This window comes from Lolium perenne, chromosome 3 (genome assembly GCF_019359855.2).
Source record: "Lolium perenne isolate Kyuss_39 chromosome 3, Kyuss_2.0, whole genome shotgun sequence".
In the NCBI taxonomy this organism is placed as follows: domain Eukaryota; kingdom Viridiplantae; phylum Streptophyta; class Magnoliopsida; order Poales; family Poaceae; genus Lolium; species Lolium perenne.
The window spans coordinates 13965152-13975024 of NC_067246.2; the positions used below are offsets into that span (position 1 = coordinate 13965152).

Below are 9873 nucleotides of genomic sequence, written 5' to 3' on the forward strand. Positions count from 1 at the left end.
AATGGTGTAAAAATGATGCTTCTTAACATTCTTCTGTATGGCGTTTACTCTCATGGCTTGCCCTTCCACTATTTCAGTGTACAGCAGCCGAGCTATGAGATTAGACGACAGGTTGCAATGATCGTTGCGGATACTTGCAAGCTCACAACTGTGCGCCGCAAAGTCGCTCACACGCTATGTTGTGTCATATTTAGGAACATACCCATGCACCCTTCCGGGACAATTGATGTCCACGCATTCCATCGTCAGGTATTTTCCAGATGGCACAGTTGTTCTGAGCTCCCTCTGGCTCGCCATTGCCCACTTAATTATTGCATCCTGCATATGTCGCTTCGACGGAAATATGGCCCCTACGGCGACATTGTTCTGGTGATACTCCCAGTTAGAATCAAGGCCATCGTTGATTGTCATTGCAGACGAAAAGTTATGATTCCATCTGCCAGGAATAGGCACCTCCTCCCCATCATCAGACTCATCGGAATCATCAGCATCACTTTCACCTTCTGTATCTTCCTCTTCCATCTGGTTCCGCATGTATCCATTCTCTTCGTCACCATCAACCTCACCGTCTTCTCAATATTAACCATCACCCTGACCACTATAAACATCTTCCGCATGGCTGCTCTGTCCAGGCTCGTAACCACCAGCACCGTCAGGTGCTTGACTGCTTTGGCCTGATTCGTAACCACCTCCTCCACTGTAACCGCCTTCAGGAGGCGCTACCTCCTTCGCCACCGGTAGAACTAATGCCACAGGGTTAGTTCCTCTCCTTTCAGACCCTTTTAACCAGCTCACCCACTTAGAGGTATCATCTACGGGCCTCAGATACCATAAAATGTTTGATAACGACTTAGTCCATAATGCATGCACACCCACTGTATGCACTTCAGGATTAAGCCCAAAACATTCTGTCAACCAGTCCTTCACCTGCTCAATTGTCCATGTTCTAGGGGCAGTCAAATTCATCTCTACATACTTGAACTCACTCAGATCAACTCCCATCTCATTTGATCGGACACTACCCAAACCATAGTAAAATACTATCTTCACTACATCTGTCATCTTTGCTCACCTAAAAAAAATTCCATCCGCGTCAACAAACGTAACTACTACACAGCACATAAATACACTAACACCAACAGCACCCCACATTAACCTACACAGTTAACACTACTATGCAAAGATTAGGGTTTACCCTTGTAGCGTGAGCAGCCTCTCCAATCGCAAAGCAAAGACGAGCAAAGACGAACAAAGCACACGCAGCTCAAAGACCACCACGAACCAGCAGCAGCTCAGCCCCTAACACCACCACCAACCTCCACCACCAACCTCCACCACTTCATCACCATTGTTGCTAAATAGCACCACCAATCTTCTCCAAAACCTAACCCATCTGTAGATCGGGCTTCCCTCAACTAATAGCAGCAAAATGGTGAAGTTTTATCGGCTAAATCACTAGGGATCTGCGAAAAATGGTGAAGTTTCGAGCTGTTCTTGCGTGCAGGGAAGAGAGAAGGGAAGAAGAGAGGAGGAAGAAGAGAGAAAAGGAGGCCGGCCCGTGTCTCTGCGGCAGCGCGTGGAAAGGCAGCGAGCGTGGGACTGCGCCGCGCGTCGAAAGGAAAGGGTCTGCGCCCGCGCGTGTCCGGCCATGCACAGCTTTGGATGCTGCCGTCCGATCGGCATAGCTGGCCGACAGTGGTGTCAGTCTGGGCGGGTACAGCGTCCACCTGCAATCGGCCTGCTACCGTCCGATTGGCCCACTGCTGTCCGATCGGCCTGCGGTAGTCCGACCGGGTCACACTTTTGTAAATATTTGAAAACGCGTGATAGTCCTGGAATTAAATAATTAATTCGTATTATTTAAAAAAATTCGCCCAAAACAGCCACTGTGCAGCAGCAAATGGGGAGCTCAGGGTGCAAGTGGGAGCTGGCCACCCGCGGCGCCGTTTAGTCAATCCCACTTCCATATGTAAGTGGGCACCCACGGTTAAGCATGAGAAATGTGTGGGAAAAGTGGGCTTTGGCACATCGTCCCACATTGAACCCGCATCATTCCATTGCTTGGTGGTTGGTGTAGATGATACGACCATGCGTAAAAAAAAGAGTAGCTGGAGTGCCCGCTGCTTATCCTAGACCGCTTATCCTAGACCTCTCGCCACGGGTGCCACGTTGTCGTGCATCGGCAACCAATGTCAGCGCGCTAACTAATCGTGTGGACACACCGCTGCAGCATCTCGTTGCAAATCACTCAGCCGCGAACTACAAGGCCCTGATGGTCATGGGCACGACGAGCACCGACAAGTCCCGCATCTCCATCAAACTCGTGCTGCACTTCGGTGGGCGGTGGCGAGGTGATCAACTCCGACAAGATGCAGGTGTATGTTGGGCCACCTACAAGCCCTACCAAAAAGGTGCCCACCGCCAACTGCTTGGGCGTCCCGGACCACCTTCTCAATGCCGTGTCCTGCCTAGACGACTTCTCCGCCGCCGACTTCTGGTGCGAGGCTGCGTGCTCGACAGCTTGCGCCGTGTCGTAGCTAGTATGTTGAGGACCTCATGGAGGTTGACCGGCATGCGTTCCGAGACTCGTAGACTACTGCTTCCTCTAGATGGACACGCGACTTCGTGGGCTGGTTGATGCAGCACGTATGACATCGCCAGGATTCTTCACGAGCTCCACCATCGTCTGTGACGGCAGCGGTGGAAATACAACAGCAAAGGAGATGCACGGTGAGAAGCGTAAACAACATGTTTTAGCTACCTCTAAGCACAAGTATGCGGTGTTACGGTGGGCAAATGGGCACCACAAAAACACCCACACTTTTAGGTGGGTTGCCCACATATGCCCACTTAACGCATGCGGGATAGTGCGGCAGTAAGCGAGCAGCCCGCCGTTAGTCCAACTTGCAGACTTACCGGAGACGCGTGTGTGAATCACGCACGACCCACTTTCCATGTTCAGTTTCGCACACACGCAGATACGCCTAGTTTGCGCCCAGCACGAACTGATCCGCACCTTCCACCGATCGAGGGATATATATATATATATACCCTGCTCTCCCACACTCATTTCAGTTCACAGCACCCACAACCAGTCCAGCGTCCGCCCAGCACAAGCAAACAAGACGTTCATGTGTTTCAGGTTCGGCTCGTGCTTCGGCAGCGGCAGCGGGCAGGACTACGGCCGTTCCACGCCCAAGACGACCCACCGCGGCGGCGGCGGCGGCCGGTGGAGCCAGGGCGACTACGGTTACTACAGTGGCGTCGACCACAAGGCTCCACCGGCATACCAGCAGCAGCCTGCCGCTGACGAGCCCGGGCGCAAGGACGAACACAACGGTGGCGTGCGGAGAGCTCACGTCGACGCCGGTGGCCACGGCGTCTACGCTCCATATGCGCAAGACAAGGCCGACAACACGTTGAAGCACCCTGCAGCGTGGAACGGCAAGGTCGGCGACAACGCCGGCCACACCTACACCGAGCGGCTCAACGACGCCGCTGACTATCATAGGGAGCACACTGCCGTGGATTATCACCACCACCCGGCTACAGCAACTGCCAATCTCGCGAGGTAATAGAATGGTAGGATTAGCATGGTAGTCAGTCAATCCTTCCCCTCCTCCCTGATCACTTCCTCTGCTTCAGTTCAGTGGCTCTGTTTTTCTCCTTCCTTTTTCCACGTCGGGTTTCGGTCAGTCGTCCACTCATTCTGAAAGGCATCTGGAATTGTGAATGAGAGATTTTGTATCATATAATCAATCAAGTTAAAGAAAGCACATTCTGAAATCCCAGAGGACCCATCAATATTTATGCTTGCTTTTGAGTGCTCTGTGTATGCCGCTCCTATGTCTTTTCTCAGTCACTTCTGATTTCTGGGTGCTACTGCCAGGATGGTGAACTCCTGTGTAGACTTTGATGAAAGCTGATTCCATTTGGTTCCCTCTCACAAACATTGGCGAAACCGCAATGTTCTTGGAAGAGCATCCAAGATCTCCTTTTGAAGGATCTTAACCCAATAGCTGCTTCAAATAGCTCAGCGAAAACTGTGCTAACATACTTTCTCCATAGGTGCCAGCAGCTAAAACCGCATGTATACTACAATTTTACTGGCATTCTTTCAGTTTTGTATAACCAACATCTTTAAATGTGCATGAAAATATTTTCGTACCTGAAGTACTAGAAGTTGAATAATGAGGCGAGGCTAAGCAGATACCTCACATACATAAGTTACTGCTCGCAAAATACAAACCTGACAGATAGGCAGCGACTCACTCTATAAAACAAAAAGAATGTTCCTTTTAAAACCTCCTGCTCGGACCCAAAATTGCGCTGTAACCGAATTAACATACTTTCTCAACATTGCTACCTGGTGCTAAAACCGCACGAATGCTATTATCTTACTGATAATTGTTCTCCAGGACTGTTCACCCATCACGCAAAAAGAATGTTATTTAAAAATCAACAGCAGAAAAAAAAATCATTTACCAATTCACAGGATGTGATATAAAATTTACACCGTAGGGGTTTCAAAGGTGTCAAAAAAAATTATTCACAGGATGTGAAGGCAAATCTTTGATATGCAAGTATTAGAAGTCAGATAATGAGGAAAAGAAACAAGAGAGATATAGGCCGCAACTCACTATCACAGAAAACGATTGTTGTTCAAAAAAAGAAAAACCAGTAACACAAAAGGAATGCTACTGAAACAAAAATAGACGCCTCTTTTTTGCACATCCCTTCTTTCTATAGTTTGCTTTACGCAGGTGACAGGTATATAACTATATATCATGTTAACAACTGCAAGCTTTAGTTCTCAAAAAAGGAAAATGCGGTTTAAAGAATGAATCACAGGTCTTCATTGCCTGCAAGCATATGCCTGTGTTGGCCCAGTACCAAACTCTGAAAGCAATCTGCCTTTTCTCCTCAAACTTATTCCTTAGTTCATCTTTCGCCTCGTGTTTACCCATTACTCAAGAGGAACCACCCATACAGGGAATTACACACCGGGTAAAAACTCTCAAGCTTACCAATGGCCATCACATCACATTGTCTGAGGAACCCTTCTTTCCGTTTCATGTATGCGGAAAAAGTGAACACGGAAGAATCACGCATGATCATTTAGTTATTTACTGCTGTTGAAGTGCTAATCATGCTTCATGCATGTTGGCATTACTATTGATTGACTAGAAGTCTAAAATACATTGCATTGCTATTTGGTGGCTGAACACGTAGTAGGATGTAAAGCTCAGTGCAGATCTACCTAAGATGCCAAGACTGCTCGATTAAAATAGCGTAAAACTCCTTCTGTGGGCGTACAGCATCTTAAAGAATACAAGGATTACTTTTCAGCAAGATTAACGTATCACGGGATGATAGAACACACTGCAGTTGCTCTCATGGTGTAAAGTGGAGGAACCATGGGAGTAGCCTCGATGCTTTTGCCTCTTAACTTAACAACTAAGATCTCGATCCGTGTTGATCTGTTCTTCCCAGCTTGGAATAAGACCAAGGATGGGGAATAAATCCAGTCGTTCAGTAGTATATGTCGCTTTTCGCCTACGAACTGGCAGAGTACTGGACCGCTTCCCTGGACGGTGCAACTAGGTAGATAATGTTCACCGGCACTAGATATGCCTGTCTATATCGCCTCTCATCTGAGCTTGTTAACGAAAAGAGAATATGTTCGCAATCAGTACTTGCACTAACAACTCACACAGGCTAAGAGTCTAAGACATAAACACATAATTTAGCCACATCAGATGGTCCTAGAACAACATACTAGGTCAGAATATACAGAGTATGCGATTTTTGTACAAGAGATGGACGGTCACAAACATAAGGAGAAAACATCACATGGTCTAGTTCTAAACTTCTAATACTTGCCGAGTGCACAGATAAAAAAAGTTTGAAGTCATGATTACTGTACAAGGTACGCTATTCGGTTGCACCTTGCATGCAAGGGTGAGTTACACGCTTCCAGATTCCAAATCATTTCTCGATCTCCCATTATGGTGCTGGCCGGCTAATCCGATATGATGATGCTCACCTGCAGACTGTTGGTTCTGGGCATTGTTTGAATTGCCAGCATCAAGCTCCTCCAGCATGTGGAAGTATGCATATGGGGCCCAACCTTTTAGGTTAGAAAAAAAGAACAGATTGTCACGTTCAAAAAAATATATTCAACATATCCAAACCATATTAATAAAGCTCTGGACCAATAACAAAATGACATCTCCATAGTGGTGGAGATTGAATAACCTTGATGGTGATACGGAGGAGGAAAGAAGTGCAAATAGCACAGCACTGCCATGATATACCCTGCAACACATCAATTCAATGTGGTTACTGAAGGCCAAATCATGCCACTGTGCATTTGGAAAGAGGGCGGGGATGAAGTACTAACCAATCAGGCCGCCAACAAACACATCCTCCCAGTGGTGTCGGTAGTTGTCTACTCTAGAAATTCCAACAAGAGAAGCGAGAAGAAGAGGAAGAATCACGATGCAAAGTTTTGCCAGGTGGCCTTTGCGATCAAACGCCTTAATTTTGCCAGATAAGTACAGTGACAAAAATCCAAGTCCAGCAAAAGACCCTGCAAACAGATCCAGCACGACTCTATTTGGAAGACAAGATGGAGATGATGAAATTATGAACACCATCAATCTGAGAATTTAGAGAACTACACTTGCGCCAGATAAACTACCTAACTCTATTTAGACGAAACAATGGAGGTGATCTAACTATTCACAGTATCAACTTTAGAATTGAGATAAATACAGGTCTGCTAGATTAACTACCTAACATAAAACATGGGGGATCCAGGCTATCATGTCAAGCCCAAGTTTATAACACACTAAGAAAAGGAATGAGCTATTAAAAAATAAGCTAGAAACAGGTATGCAGCAATTCTTGACAATCTACCTCAGAATAGCTTTATCCATCAAAATCGCATCTAATGTAGACATGCACGTAAGGATAAAAACTTACACGACGCGTGTCCACTAGGAAAACTCCTGCGCCCATCGGTTAAGAAACTTTTCTCGCCATGGCAAATCACAGCACCTGTCACTTGATCATATAGCTGAGAAAAACACATCAGGAATGTGCCATGTTAATTTCAGGTAGCACTGAAACATGTCAATATTTTAAAGCATGGAACTATATGGACATACAAAACAAGGTCAGGAAATCCATACCTGCCTTCCATCAGGAAAACACCGCCAAAAGAAGTCGGGCCTAGGTCTCCCTACTGCATTCTTTATCACATCAGTGAAAGCGGCAGTGATCAGCACAGCAAAAGCAACACCTACATGTCTCATAAACGAATGGATCATCTAATATACCAATTCACAATAGGTGTGCAGAAGAAAAGAAGCGTCAGAGGGAGACGCGAACAGAATCAATCACCTAGGGTCGCATGGTGAAGATCATAGACATCTCTTCTAGCAATGTACAGTGATATGAAGACAGCCACGGGACAGACTATAGAGATTATCTGCCAAGAGGTCCAATACACCAGAATCAGAGAGTGAGAGCTTCCATCAGGCTATGAAATTTGCAGAGGTTTAGAACATACAGGAACACTCCATGCTGGCACAGTACTCTGTTTCACTGGGTAACTAATGTCCGCCATCATATCCTTGCCGACAAACCGGGTAAATGAAGGAGCGTAGTGCAACACGAGCACAACCGCGGCTAGGAGAACGAGAACGACCCAGTCATAGGTGTGCTTTCTGGCCAGTCTAGCCCCGTGCGTCTGAACCGTGTGCTTAACCTCCTGCATCCTATCCTGCTGACCGAAAACAGTACACAAGAGCATCAGTGTTCTGTAAGTGGTATGGCGACTATAAAGGTGGATATATTATCAGGCAGGATATCGGTGTAAACGGAGTGCAACATGAAGTGCATATGATGGGCCTAGTTCTTCTTCTTCAGAGATTTTGGTCGTATCCTGAAGAAATGTGATTTCGAATAGCTACAGTAGCACACAAAAATCTGCAGGATCTAGGTTGCAATTTAGCAGTAACGGTCTATATATGAGCCATACTTGAGAGTAGCAAGCAGGCAGGCATTTTTACTGGATATAACCACTTCACTATGCGCAACAAAGATGTCGTCAGTTCAGATGGCACAGACATTAAAACTTGCTGAACTCCTGTAAGCAATGGTGGCCTATCTCGGATCGAACAACTTTGGCGAAGCATACTGGACAAGAATTGAGGAATGGTGGATATCATCAGGCAGGAGATCAATGTAAACAAAGTGCAACATGAAGCGCAGGCCTAGTTCTGCTTCTTCTGAGAACATGGTCACATATCCTGAAGAAATGTGGTTTTGAATAGCTGCAGTGGCGCACAAAAATCTGCAGGATCTAGGTTGCAATGCAGCAGTAAGAGTCTATGTATGAGCCATACTTGAGAGTAGCAAGCAGGCGGGCTTTTTGAATTGGTAATAAAACTACTTCACTATTCGCGACAACGATGTCATCAGTTCAGATGGCACAGACATTAAAACTTGCTGAACTCCTGTAAGCAATGGTGGCCTATCTCGGATCGAACAACTTTGGCGAAGCATACTTGAGAAGAATTGAGGAATGGTGGATATCATCAGGCAGGAGATCAATGTAAACGAAGTGCAACATGGAGCGCATATGGTAGGCCTAGTTCTGCTTCTTCAGAGAACATGGTCACATATCCTGAAGAAATGTGGTTTTGAATAGCTGCAGTGGCGCACAAAAATCTGCAGGATCTAGGTTGCAATGCAGCAGTAAGAGTCTATGTATCACGACAAAGATGTCGTCAGTTCAGCTGACACACACATTACAACTTGCTGAACTGAACTCCTGTAAGCAATGGTGGCCTATTCCGGATCGAACAATTTTGGCGAAGCATACTAGAGAAGAAATGCAATGTAGAGTTGTATAAGTGGCAAAAGGCAGAGATGGATCGATGGTCTCACCGTATCCTCTCCTCCTCCGGGCATCGAAGACCGGAAGACCGAACAGAGCAGTCAGCAGTAGTAGACCCGGAGGTACAGTACAGCACAGCCACGGGGGAAGGTGCCTGGAAATTTCCCTGAACCGCAAGAATTTAAGCACCACGTACGGTACCTTCGAGAAATAAATCTAAGCGCCGCGGGTATCGATGTTGCACTGCATATCCATGCGCATCGCGAAGCAACTGAACTGAATCCAGATTGCAATGTACGAAGGCTTAAACCCCAAAACAGGGGGCCTAACCACTACTCATCTCAGGAACACGAAATCCGAAAATACAAAATACGTTGCTGGATGGATCAACTATAGAAACCGAGCATCGAGTAATTAGAAAGAAATACAAGATCAAGACTGTTACTACTACTTTTTAGTAGGAGAAAGAACTGAGGAAGGGGCGCACCTGGGAAACCCTGGAGAGGATAGGGGAGGAGGGACGACGGAGCAATCCACACTGGTTCACCGAAGAGGAGAGATCGGGGGAAAGGCGGCAGGGTGAGTGCGCGTGCGGATTGAGCCCCGGTTGGCTGCGGAGAGCGGTTCTGAGCTGGTGCGCATGCGGAGCGGACACGCCGGAACACACCAGAAACCACCGCCGCTCTTCTCCCCCATTTTTTTGTTTTGGTTTTTTGTGGAGGAGTTTGCAGCGAACCGCTCCAGGCACGCATGTGGGCTGGGCCGTGGAGTCCATTGACAGGCCCGGAACTTTCTCCGAAATGAACAGTGACAGTAGCCGGTTCTGCACTCTGGCCCGCTGGGCTACAGCCGCAGAACGCTGCTCGTTTCTCTCGCCTGCAAAATGCTTTCTCTCGCAAAGAGAAAACAAAAGCTCCAGTGGGGGGTTCAGATCTCCACCAGTCTGGTCTGCAGAAAAAAAAAAT

The 9873-nt window shown here is 47.0% G+C and overlaps 1 protein-coding gene across 1 annotated transcript; it reads right to left on the bottom strand.

The window, feature by feature from the left end:
• Positions 1–5727: 5727 nt before the first annotated feature.
• Positions 5728–9451, bottom strand: LOC127321152 (putative lipid phosphate phosphatase 3, chloroplastic). The gene is made up of 8 exons (XM_051350179.2): positions 9396–9451; positions 7577–7789; positions 7408–7495; positions 7197–7306; positions 6988–7081; positions 6404–6592; positions 6259–6318; positions 5728–6130 (listed from the first exon to the last, which is right to left on the bottom strand). Exons 2-8 carry the CDS (start codon positions 7781–7783, stop codon positions 5967–5969), a joined length of 912 nt encoding a protein of 303 aa, XP_051206139.1. The 5' UTR covers positions 7784–7789; positions 9396–9451; the 3' UTR covers positions 5728–5966.
• Between the last annotated feature and the right edge of the window lie 422 nt (positions 9452–9873).